The 12,602-nt window shown below is 52.5% G+C and overlaps 1 protein-coding gene across 5 annotated transcripts in view; it reads right to left on the minus strand.

Moving 5' to 3' along the window:
- The window catches only part of RYR1 (ryanodine receptor 1), a 225,696-nt gene that overhangs the window by 10,951 nt on the left and 202,143 nt on the right, over positions 1-12,602 (minus strand). For 3 of the 5 annotated variants that reach the window (XM_083454661.1, XM_083454659.1, XM_083454660.1), the window contains 9 exons: positions 11,586-11,667; positions 10,004-11,301; positions 7,557-7,627; positions 6,045-6,249; positions 5,177-5,263; positions 3,381-3,787; positions 2,041-2,083; positions 1,787-1,917; positions 1,538-1,598 (listed from right to left, as the gene is read on the minus strand). In XM_083454661.1, coding sequence (XP_083310787.1) covers positions 1,538-1,598; positions 1,787-1,917; positions 2,041-2,083; positions 3,381-3,787; positions 5,177-5,263; positions 6,045-6,249; positions 7,557-7,627; positions 10,004-11,301; positions 11,586-11,667 — 2,385 coding nt within the window. Of the gene's footprint in view, positions 1-1,537; positions 1,599-1,786; positions 1,918-2,040; positions 2,084-3,380; positions 3,788-5,176; positions 5,264-6,044; positions 6,250-7,556; positions 7,628-10,003; positions 11,302-11,585; positions 11,668-12,191; positions 12,222-12,602 lie in introns of all 5 variants that reach the window. The other 2 variants (XM_083454658.1, XM_083454657.1) reach the window with 1 other exon arrangement.

The following is a 12,602-nucleotide window of genomic DNA, read 5'->3' on the forward strand; positions in this document are numbered from 1 at the left end:
CCTACTCTACTGCCAGTTCACGAGGCAAAAGATGATCACAGGTGAGTACCATCCACTAAGAATAGGGCTTGGAAGGATGCCCCACTCAGGGTGGGGTGGGATTGGGTCTGTGTTCTCCTCACTTGCTAATCTCCGACCTGAAAACCTACCACTGACCAGGACTTTACTTGGTAGGGTGGGGGGTATTGTTTTAGTTCATTACAATGGTACACAATTTTGTGTTTTTATATTGTAAACTGCCCTGTGATCTTCGGATGAAGGATCATAAACAAACAAACAAACAAACAAACAAACAAACTGTCGATCCTGCCCAGCCAAATACATGTGCAGAACTCCACAACATCAGTATCTGAGTCAACTAGATAATTCATTAGTTTTGCACAGTTTTATTCTGATTCAGTTATTCTGGTTTTCAAGCAATTTAGACATCCCGACACTTTTAGTTTCTACGGAAAGAAACAGGCAGTAGACACAGGGGCGGAGGAAGGGGGTGCGTTGGGGGCACGTCGGCCCGGGTGTCACCACTGAGGGGTGACAAAATGGCAGGCAGCACTCACTGGGGACCTACAGCGCGCCCGAGCCACGTGTCTCTCCTGGGAGTGACGCAGTGGCTCGGACGCCCTCAGGCTCTGCGCTGCCTCAAATGGTCTGCCCGCCGCCTCCCCCCCAGCTGTAGGGCGGCTGAGTGGGAAGAGGCAGGCAGACTCCTCAGATTCCCTGCCAAGCATCCTGCCCCGGCTTGCCCCGCCCCTGCGGGTGGCTGGCCACACCCCCGCAGGTGGCTGGCCATGCCCCTGGGTGCAGGGCACGCACGCCACCCCAGGCACCCAATCGGCTTGCTCCGCCGCTGAGTAGATGAGCGCAGGATAGAGAGGCGTATGCAGCCTTTTCGTTGCAAGTATGAGGTCTAGAATCTCTGCTTCTGTCTTTTTAGGGGAGAAATAGGATTCTCTGGTGGGACGCGGGGGGCGCTGTGGGTTAAACCACAGAGCCTAGGACTTGCCGATCAGAAGGTCGGTGGTTCGAATCCCCACGACGGGGTGAGCTCCCGTCGCTTGGTCCCTGCTCCTGCCAACCTAGCAGTTCGAAAGCACGCCAGTGCAAGTAGATAAATAGGTACCGCTCTGGCAGGAAGGTAAATGGCATTTCCATACACTGCTCTGGTTCACCAAAGGTGGCTTAGTCATGCTGACCACATGACCCGGAAGCTGTACGCTGGCTCCCTCGGCCAATAAAGTGAGATGAACGCTGCAACCCCAGAGTCCGTCAAAGGGACCTAATGGCCAGGGGTCCCTTTACCTATGATTCTCTGGGCACTGAATTATGTCGAAGTGTCTTAGAAAACATGTAGAGATAGAGAATTCCCCTAGCAGATGAAGCCCTTGCATCTCCCCCTGCTTACAGTGGGGATTGTGCTGGTCTGAATGGCCTCCCTCCCCTTTAGCCAGTGTTTGCCAGGCTGTGGCACCAATTGGCATAAATATTGAACGGTTGAACCTCCCGCCCCCCAGCCCTCTAACTGCATCTTCTCACTCACGTTGTCAGTGAAGATCACTCCGAATTTCCAGACCTTGTACTTGATGTCAATAGAGGTAATCCTAGCACGAGAGAAAGGGAGGATGAGGAGGAATGCAAGTGTGCAAGTGTGAATGTAAATCCATACGTTCTGTTTTCTTGCATGCATCCCAAAGGGCCCGTCCACACTTCCCCTTGTCCCACGCTTAGGAAGCATAGGCCCAAGCAGCTTCGCCTTTGCCCCACTGCCAGCCCTGCCCATCTTCCTCACCATGTTATGAGAGACGTGTCTGGCTCAGTTTTTTTCTCGTTCTGCGCTGTGATTTCCAGACTGGCCAGATCTATTCCCAGCAGTTCTGCAATTCTCTCTCGCCCGTAGATGTCACCGTATTTGTTTAGCACCTGGAGGGAGGGGGATGTGGTTAAGAAAAGATGGGCTCTCCATCTTGTTAACCACCCCTGCCTTAGATCAGGAGAGCCCGAGGCCTTTGTTTCCCTAGCCTAGACAATGGTGGAAGATCTCACCTTTCTCTTGATGAATTTGTCCCAGTAGTTGCTTGGGAATGACCTGGCGAGGGGAGAGAAGATGGGACAAAACCCATTAAGAATACCATTCGTTCCTCCTGCTCCGATGAAGGCTCCCTGACCTGCCAGGGCCATTTCTCTCCCTCCCTCCCTCTGCAAAACCCACTTCTCCCCAAAAGCCCTTCCACCTTGACTCTCTTCACTCAGCCAATCTTCTCCCCCTCCCCACCCTGGACCTTCCTCCCCACTCATCAGAATCATGTCTGTTTAGTATAAGACTCTCAGCCTTCCAACCTGCTGCGTTCAATCAAAGGCCCGCTCAGCCCAGCTTTCTGTTTCTGTGAGTGGTCAGCTTAAGTAGGAAGCTCTCAAGCCTGGGTGCAAGGGCTGGCCTTCCCCTGCACTTATCCACAGCGCCCTCTCTGAACAAGGAGGCTTCCTTTTAGCTATCATGGCATAAGAGCCATCAACAGGCAATATCCCTCCATGAGTTTTTGCCTGGCCCCTTTGCTCCTCTGCAAACTTGTTTGGCCACTGCTGCATCTTGTGACGGCAAATAAATTAATTGTTGTTATTATTATTATTATTATTATTATTATTATTATTATTATTATTATTTATTATTTATAACCTGCCCATCTGGCTGGGTTTCTTCAGCCACTCTGGGCGTCTCTCAACAGAATATTAAAAGCACAATAAAACATCAAACATTAAATACTTCCCTAAACAGGGCTGCCTTCAGATGTCTTCTAAAAGTCAGATAGTTGTTTACAGTGGTACCTTGGGTTACATACGCTTCAGGTTACATACACTTCAGGTTACAGACTCCGCTAACCCAGATATAGTACCTCGGGTTAAGAACTTTGCTTCAGGATGAGAACAGAAATCGTGCCGCAGCGGCGCGGCAGCAGCTGGAGGCCCATTAGCTAAAGTGGTGCTTCAGGTTAAGAACAGTTTCAGGTTAAGAACGGACCTCCGGAACGAATTAAGTACTTAACCCGAGGTACCACTGTATTTCCTTGATGTTTGACGGAAGGGCGTTCCACAGGCAGGGTGCCACTACTGAGAAGGCCCTCTGCCTGGTTCCCTGTAACCTCACAGGGAGGGAACTGCCAGAAGGCCCTCGGAGCTGGACCTCAGCGTCCGAGCTGAATGACAGGTGCACTGTGCCCTGAACCTCCTTGCCAGTTGGTTTTGCCCTATTGCCCCGAGGAGGGTTTAGCCCAGCTGCACTCTGGGAAGCCCTCTCCCCTCTTTCTGAACCTTTAGGAGGCGGGGCTGTTGCCCAGAGGGGGGAGGAGCCACCGCTTAGCTCCTCCCCTCCCCGCAGATGGACTCACGGAGCATTGAGCACCAGGCGGTCCCACTGCCCCTTGATGTCGTCGTCCTCCGGCTGCTCCGTGATGTAGAGGCCGTCAAACTCCAGCTTCCGCGCCAGCTCCTTCTCGCGCTTGAAGATGACCAGCGGCACCTTCAGGCAGTTGTAGCCGATGATGCAGAGGAAGGCCACCAGCGTGTGGAAGATGGCCAGGAACTGCAAGGCGGGCTGCATGTAGCCCGTGCTCTCCTCCAGGAAGAAGTAGACCACGCTGTCTTCGTCATCCTCATCCCCATTGCCGTTGCCGTTCCCGTCCCCGCCGTCGTCGTCCCCGCCACCAAAGCCAGAGCCGCCTCCAGAGCCAGACTCCAGATCCCCATCGAACCCGGAGCCCTCAAACTCCTCCTCGCCAGGAGGGGTGTCGGAAACCTGGGAATGGCAAGAGAGGAGGAGGAGGAGGTTGGGATGCAAAGTTGCGACCCTCAAGCCGGGAAGGTCTTGCTCTTACAGCTTAGCCACCAGGTCAGGGCTGGGGAACCTGTCTTCAGCCTGAGAGTCATGTTCCCTTCTGGGTCCACCTTCTAGTGGCAGGCAGGGTCAGAGGCAAAAGTTGGTGGAGCAAAGGATGCGAGCGTTGCCTTCATGTGACAGGCTAGTTTCTGCCCACATTGTCAAATGCCCCTCTCTGGCACTGTGATGGCCTGGGATTCGGACTCGGAGGCTGAACCTGAGGGATCCCAGCCTGCACAGGAGTCCCCGCCTCCAGAACCAGCTGAGCCGGGGCTGGGGCATGAGCCTGAAGGGTCCTCACCTGTGCTGGATCCTCAGGTGCAGGCACCAGCTGAGTCTGCTCTGGCTCCTGAGGTGATGGAGGACCCATTGCCTGCAGGTGCTCCACTCTCAGCCCCGTCAGGGGAAGCTGAGGTTGCCTCTGGGTCCGGTAACCCTCCAGCCTCTCCGGAGCTGCAGAGGCTCAGGGCAGAGAGGCGGAGGGAACTAAGTTCCCGCAGGAGGAGTGCTCGCCTCCAGGCCAGGAGAGGCGAGTCACCAGAGGATCGGGGCTGCCCTATGCCTCGGGGCAGATAAAAGCCAGCAAGCCCAGTCCCAAGTTGCGGGAGTAACATTGTTGGTTGCTAATTCCTGCCTGAGCTCCTGACCTGCCCTGGCTCCCTCCTTGCAAGCCTGTTCCTGACTTCACCCAACTCCCTGCCCTGCACCTAGCTTCAGCTACTACGGACAGCCTCCACGTTGCACCTTAGACCACAGACCGGACTTGGACGTTGCCTTTTGGGTAACCCACAGGACCAGCACAGGCACCCAGGAAAGCAAGAGGTACAAGCTGAGTCCAAGGACACGATCCAGCCAGGGGGGAAGCACTTAGGGTGCAAAGCAGGGCCAGAGAGGGGTGTGGGATGGGGAAAGCACCAAGGGCCAGAGAGAGAGAGAGAGGTCTGAGGGTCCCTACCCTGGCCAGAGTCCTTGGCTCCAACCATTTGCCCTCCCACAAGCTGTGCCCAGTTGTTTTGGCTCCCAAGATGCTGTGTTACTGTTGTGGTGGCTTTTAAAATTCATTATGCACCATTCACCCTTGGGGAAGGTTGCAGTTATTTAAAATACAGCATAAAAAACTTACAGCGGGGAAAAAATATGTCATTGTGCACAACCTGCTTTCTAACACTTGTGCACTTCCCAAACTGCAGCAGGGATCTCATCCTCTGGCCTGCATTAACTTGTCAGACTCTTGAATCTTTCCTCTCTCCCCCCACCCACCATCCCTACTCCAGGGTGCCCCATCTCTCCCTCACCAGAGCTACTTACCTTATAGAAGAGCAAAATGAAGTTGATAGCAAAGGCCAGGAAGAGGGCGAGAAAGCGGAGATTGTAGAAATTCCTGGACAGGTAATTCTGCAAAGAGGGTGGATAAGAGGAGAAGAACAATGTGGGGGTGCATGTCCTTAGGAACATCGGGAAAGCCCTGCTGGACCAGGCCAAAGGGCCACGAAGACCTCCCCAAGCAGCTGGTATTCAGAAGCAGACGGACTGCGTAAGCAGAAGAACATCCCCGTGCCTAGCAACCACGGACAGTCTCCATTAATTGGTCCAACCGCCCTTTAAAGACATTCAAGTTGATGGCCATTGCCATATGGTTGTGGGAGGAGATTCCATGGTTCAACTCTGCAGTGGGTGAAAAACCCCCTCCTTTGTGGTGCTGTGGGTTAAACCACAGAGCCTAGGACTTGCCGATCAGAAGGTCGGCGGTTCGAATCCCCGCAACGGGGTGAGCTCCCGTTGCTCAGTCCCTGCTCCTGCCAACCTAGCAGTTCGAAAGCACGTCAAAGTGCAAGTAGATAAATAGGTACCGCTCCGGCGGGAAGTTAAACGGCGTTTCCATGCACTGCTCTGGTTCGCCAGAAGCGGCTTAGTCATGCTGGCCACATGACCCGGAAGCTGTACGCCAGCTCCCTCGGCCAATAAAGCGAGATGAGCACCGCAACCCCAGTCGTCCACAAGTAGACCTAATGGTCAGGGGTCCCTTTACCTTTGTCTGTCTCCCATGGTTCAGCTCCAATGGATGGTCCCAACGGGTTTTAGCATTATGACACAGGGAGGAAAACGCCCCCCCCTTCTCTACATGACGCATAATTCAGAAACGTGAAGCCCAAATGTCTCAGGTTATCTCCCTTACCAGGAACTTTGTCCTTTGGATCTCCAGCTCGTTCCAAAACTCCGAGCCTCCTTCCTCCGCCTGCTTCTTGTCCCTCTGGGCCACCTTCTTCTTCTGCTTGGCTGGTGGTTCTTCCTCCTCTTTGGGCTTCTCCTCCTCCGCTTCCTTCTCCTCCTCCTTCTTCTCTTCCTCCTCCTCCTTTGCTGCCTTCTCTCCATTTTCAGCACTGGGAGGGACAAGCGGGGAAGTGGAGTTAAAACTTGAAAGACACACCACCTTTGCCACCCTGTATTCGAACCCTGTATTCAAACCCCTCTCCAGCTGAAATGGGCCACACACCATGGGAAGCCAATGCGTCTCCCCCCTCAACGTTGTTGTACTTCAACTCCCATCAGCCCCATCCACATGGCCAGCAGCAAAGGATGATGGGAGCTGGAGTGCAGCAACATCTGGAGTGTATCGTGCTGGTTCCCGTATTTTTGAGACCTTGAGGGATGGCAACGGGCTGCTTTTAAAAGTAAACATAAAGGAGATGATGGAATTTATGGAGTTGGCTGATCTCACCGGGAGAATCCGCGACCAGAAAGAAGAGGACTACCAAGAAGATTGGAAGAAATTTAAAGACTATTTGAATAAATATTCTAATATTAAAGATATGTAACCACTTGAAAGAACCAATCAGGCTTAGGACTAAATTAGACTTAAATGTATATAAAAAAAAATGTACTATAAGAAAGGTAAAGAAATTGGAATATGACTAATATTGTTTTATGAAATAATGATATTGGAAACTGCTACATTCAAATTAAGAGGAAATTCAGATGGAGGAGATTAGAGGAAGTCAACTAAAATGTTTATGAAAACGGATTTTAATTAATTGGTTGAGTTTCTTTTTCCCCTGCTTAGGTATGTTAAGTTTGTTATTCTTTTTTCTTATTTTTCACTTTTTTATTGTGTTGTTGTTGTGTTGTTATGTTGTTGCATATTCTCTTTTTTGTTAGGTCTATTGAAAATTAATAAATATTATGGTAAAAAAATAAAAAGTACAGTGGTGCCTCGCAAGACGAAAAGAATCCGTTCCGTGAGTCTCTTTGTCTAGCGGTTTTTTCATCTTGCTAAGCAAGCCCATTAGCGGATTAGCGGATTAGCGCTATTAGCGGTTTAGCGGCTATTAGCGGCTATTAAAGGCTTAAGGGATTAGCGGATTAGCTGCTAAAAGGCTATTAGCAGCTTAGTGCCTTAGAAAAAGGGGGTGGGGAGCGAAAAAAAATCGCAGGAACTCGCAAGACATTTTCGTCTTGCGAAGCAAGCCCATAGGAAATTCGTTTTGCGAAGCACCTCCAAAACGGAAAACCCTTTCGTCTAGCGGGTTTTCCGTCTTGCGAGGCATTCGTCTTGCGGGGCACCACTGTAAAAGGGCTAAGGTTCTCAGGAGCATCCTGCCCCCAGGACCACCCCTCTGGTTCCCCCCCCCCCGCAGGTCCCAGCTTAATCCAGAGTGTGGAATCCACTTTCACCAAGAACGGCACTCACTCAGCTTTCTCTGGTTCCACGGGCGGCTCCTCAATCTTCTCCGCCTCTGCCTCCCCTTCCTCTCCTTCCACCTGGAGAGTCACAAGAAGATGGGTTGGTGAGCGAGTTGGTGCCACAAGGCGGCTGGGAGCAAAAGGAGTTTGTGGGCATCATGGCTGCTACGCGGGGGGGATTTATTGCATGCCAGCGAGCAGCAGGGACCAAGGGCTATCTCCAGCTAAGTCTTACTTGGAGAAAACCCATTGAAAGTAATGGACCTAAGTTAGCCAGGTCCATTAGTTGCAGTGGCGCTGGAACGCTTCAACAGTTTGACTCCCCCCCACACAAAGGTGCAGTCCACCATCGCCTCCCAGGACAGATGGATATCAACTCAGCTCCAAGTAACACTAACTTCAGATGGAGCGCCACGTTTGGCACTGGGAAAGAATTCTGCACCTGAAATGCAGAGAAGGGAGCTAAAGCAGAACAACTTGCAATGCAACCTGGATGAAGATGCACGAGTTTGGGAGCAGGGCTGGATTTTTTCCTTTTCTTTAAAAAAGTTACTATTAAAGCCACTTCCCCAACAAAGAAAAGGAGGTGGGGTTGCGGGCATCACGCCCCTTCCCCACATTTGCGGGGGCTGACCCCAGCCCCAGTGATACCTAAGGGAATCCCCGCCCGTGTCATACCCCGGGCCAGCCAATCAGCTGGCTCCGGGGGCGGGGCCTCGGCTATTTAAACCTGCCGCAGCTGAGGCTCCTCCTCTCCCCCCCCCCCCCCGCTCCTGCAGCTGACCGGTTTTCCCGCCCATCCCACCCCCTTTATTAGGATAGGTTCTCTGACGTTGCTATGAACTTCGGTTGGTCGGCGTCAAGGCGCCAGGTAGGATTTTTTTCCAAATGGCAGATTGGCTCCAGCCATTTGGTTTTCGCCTACCTCGTAGCAAACTGTCACAACTCTTCGGTATTGGCGGCAGTGGCGTAGCGTGGGGGGCTGCAGGGGGGGCCGGCTGCACCGGGCGCAACATCTGGGGGTTAGGGTTAGGGGGCGCAAATCCACAGGTTAGGGGGCGCAAATCCACGGGTTAGGGGGCGCAAATTACTTGCCTTGCCCCGGGTGCTGACAACCCACGCTACGCCACGGATTGGCGGTTAGGCATTGGTAGGGGTACTGTCCTATTGTTATGCAAATGAAGGAGCTCCTAGTTGACGTGCCTCAACAGGACTCCTCCCTCTGGTGATTAACCCTTCCGGCCTCTACCTGGTTAATAGTTAGGACCAATGCCTAAGCCAATACTGCTCAATTCCTGTAATCAATAAAGTTGTGGCCTAATTTGACCCATTAACCTGAATTCTTGTGTCCTGTGTCTTATTTCTTCGGGGGAGGCGGGAACTAGCCACGCAACAGCATCTAGCTGCTAAGGCACAGCAATCCCAAACACAAATAAATACAAGGTGATTTCAAACACCCCCTTTTGTTTGAACAAAGAAATGTGGATGGAACTCAGGAGTCCTGAATCCCAACCTGCCCTCTCATCCCCTCCAGACCCGGAGAAAGAACAAAAGGACTCTGAACCGCGGAGCTAAAATCCCCACACGATAATGAAAGTGGGTTGGAGAACTGCATCTCAAAATTCAGGCACGTCCAAATTTCAAAGGATGGGTGAGTTTCAGTTCTCAGGTGCAACCTTGTTCGGATTTCTCCTCCAAACATGGGGCTTAACTACACTTTCACTAGCCCCACTGCCTTCTCCCAGGGAAAACTGCTCTTTAGTGCTCAATTGAAGTAAACAGCAATTCAGTTGTTCTGATTTATCACTAAAGAGTGGGTTTTCTCTTGAAAGGGAGTGAAGCAAGGGGAAAACCGGTGCGTGTGTGTTATTGGCTTGTTTTGTTTTTGTAATGTATTTGGTGTTTTCATTTTGAATCTTTGTTTTAAACCACTCTGAGATTACAGATGAAGAGCGGTATACAAATTTAAAAAATAACGATCTCCCTACAGTGCGTCTCCTATACAGTGGTACCTCTAGTTACGAACTTAATTCATTCCGGAGGTCCATTCTTAACCCGAAACTGTTCTTAACTAGAGGCATGCTTTCGCTAATGGGGCCTCTTGCTGCTGCTGTGCCGCTGGCACACGATTTCTGTTCTCATTCTGGGGCAAAGTTCTCAACTCGAGGTAACTCTTCCAGGTTAGCAGAGTCTGTAACCTGAAGCTTTTGTAACCGGAGGAGTTTGTAACTCGAGGTACCACTGTACTTAATTGCTGACATTACTCCTCGGTTCACTTTAGATCGGGGTAGCTAGCATGGCGGTGGTGTTAGACTCCAAATCCCATCACTCACAGATGCAGTTCCTCCAGGCATCGTACCTCCCCACCTTCTGTGCCCTCCCCACCCCCTAAGCCTCATCTCCTCCTAGAGAGACCCAGGAATTCCCACCACTATTCAGGCAACCTATACGTACTCCCAGTTTCCTCTTGAGGATGGGCGATCCTTCGGGCGTAGGGGGCTCCACTGGGGTCGTGTCCCCCATATCGCCAAGCCCACCAGGCGCATCAGGAGCTGTGGATCGGAAATGCTCTTTCTTCATGTCAAAGCCCTCCCCGCCTTCAGCAGGCGTGTCCTCCTTGCCGGGCTCCACTATCTCTGCTTCCTCCCCTTCCTCAGCCTCCTGTTCGACTTCCTCGGAAGGGGCCACGTCTCCATGCACCTCGTCCTGCGTTGGGTCGGGCATGCTGGCCAACAGCTCCGTCATTGTGATCTTCTTGGCTTCCTCCACCAGGCCGCCCCCGAAGAGCGTGTTCCAGATGAGGAGGAAGATGCCCTTGGAGACGTTGTAGAAGAAGAGGAGGATGCTCATCAGAATGGTGTAGATGAACGTGGCCACAGCCACGGCCATCTCCTTGACCGTCATCTGCTTGATCTTGCGGAGCTTCCGGCGGATGTTGCGGTAGGTGAACATGCGGAAGAAGTTCAACACGCCGTCCAAAAACTCCCCGAAGACCGAGGACGACTCCGATGGTGCCGACACCTTCTCGGCTTCCCCACCTTCTGCCCCTTCTCCTTCCTCTTCCTCCTCTTCCTCCTCCTGGCCCTCCTCCTCTGAAATCTGTGCCGCGATCTGCATCTCAAAGATGGTGTCCTCGCAGAAGTTGATGAAGAGCTCCATCTTCTCCGACTCGCCCCCCTCGTTGACCACGTCAAAGATGAACTGCCGCTTCGACTCCTTGACCTGGGGCATCTCCCACTGGGCCTTGTTGGTCTCGCTGATCTCGAAGTAGATCCTCTCAATGCGCTTGCTGGCGCCCATGATCTCAATGCGGCCCAAGTAGGGGCTAAAGTAGTTGAGGATGCATTCCGCCAACTCCAGGAAGGTCTTCAGGCGGTTGTCGTGCGGCATGTGCTCCGAGAGGTTGGTCAGCAGCACGGCGATGTTGAAGCCGATATCTTTGGCGGGCTCTTGGAATCGATCGGCAAACTCCTCGTAGTCGATCATCTCGTTCTCATCGGCCTCCGAGCAAGAGAGCAGGAATTGGATCTCGGACGGCGTGTACTGCTTTTGGCTATCCATGGCCTTCTGGAAATCCTTCTTGGAGATGAGACCCCGCGGGTCCGTGATGTAGTCTCGGAAGGCGTCCGATGCTACAATGTCTTTCAGCTTCAAGAACATATCAAAGAACTTGAGAATCATCTCCACGTTACTGGAAGACTCCACCAACATGTCCACCATCTGCCGAGCGATGGTGCCATTCACCACGTTCCCTGGGTAGGCACATAAAAAGTAAGGTTAGACGTGGAAATGAGAAGTGTGTTGCGGGTGGATACACAAGTGATGAGTGGGTGTGTGTTGCACTCATGTAAGCACTGTCAGGTGGATTCAGGGTGATTGAGATATGTGCAACTTATCTCAGTGGGTTGTAGCAGTTTTGCACAAACACACAGGATCCCACGTTAAACCCCTAGCATCTCCAGGCAGAGCCAGAAAACACCCCTGTCTGCTCAGGGAGCCCTGACTGGCTACCCCTGCCCTGGCTAAGGGGCCTTACCTTCCAGAAGGGACAGCAACATCACCACCATGTCTTTCTGCAGATCCAGCAGCTCCTTCAGAAGCCCAATTTGGCTTGAATCCTGAGTGGGAGGGAGACGTGGGAGATATGAAGTGCTGCAGAACCAGAGACATCTCTTCCCATGTCTTGGAGGCCTCCAGACACAGATACCCTTCACCCCCACGCCCCACTTGTATTCTTAAGGCCCGACCTTCCCTGGCCCTGTCACACCTGTTGGCTTCTAACCAGGCAATGGAAACCCGGCCATAACTAGGTGTGGGACAGGAAGGAGGGAGAGGTGGAGGTAACCCACAGAGACCAAGGAGCGGGTCTCAACTTGGGCCGTGAGCACTGTGGCCCATTCTTCAGGCCCCTGAGATGGTGCCACCCCAGGATGTCCCCCTGAGGTCCCAGGAAGAGAGACTCAGATATCTGAAGCCAGGTTAGGTACACAGCCGGCCACAGGGCACTGCCGCCACACTGTGACACGTGAGGAGAACACCTTACTCTAATGTAAGCATGCTGAGGAGGCCCCAACCTCTCCTCCTCTGACTGAAGGACCACCCAAGAGCTGTGCCTCTGGAGAGGCAGGGACGCCCTTCTTACCTCAGGGTAGGATTCGCTCCGAAATTGGTCCTCATGGGCAGCGCAACAAAGAGATAGTTTTGGTGAGGGGCGGAAATATCCCCCAGTGCTGTCTCCCCGCCCACCCCAGCCACTGCACCCCCATTTCCTAGCCTCGCCTGCTTGGGAAGAGGACGCTGCAGGGAAAAGACGCCTCGTGAACGTCTTCCATGCCACTCCCTCCAGCGACTGGCATCATGGGCATATCTACACCGCAAACAAAGAATACTTTCCCCTGGTGACGAGGCCTCTCTGGATTATACCGTATTTTTTGCTCTATAAGACTTACTTTTCCCCTCCTAAAAAGTATGGGGAAATGTGTGTGCTTCTTATGGAGTGAATGCAGGCTGCGCAGCTATCCCAGAAGCCAGAACAGCAAGAGGGATTGCTGCT

Source organism: Podarcis tiliguerta (assembly GCF_965153285.1).
Source record: "Podarcis tiliguerta genome assembly, chromosome: 8".
Classification (NCBI taxonomy): Eukaryota; Metazoa; Chordata; class Lepidosauria; order Squamata; family Lacertidae; genus Podarcis; species Podarcis tiliguerta.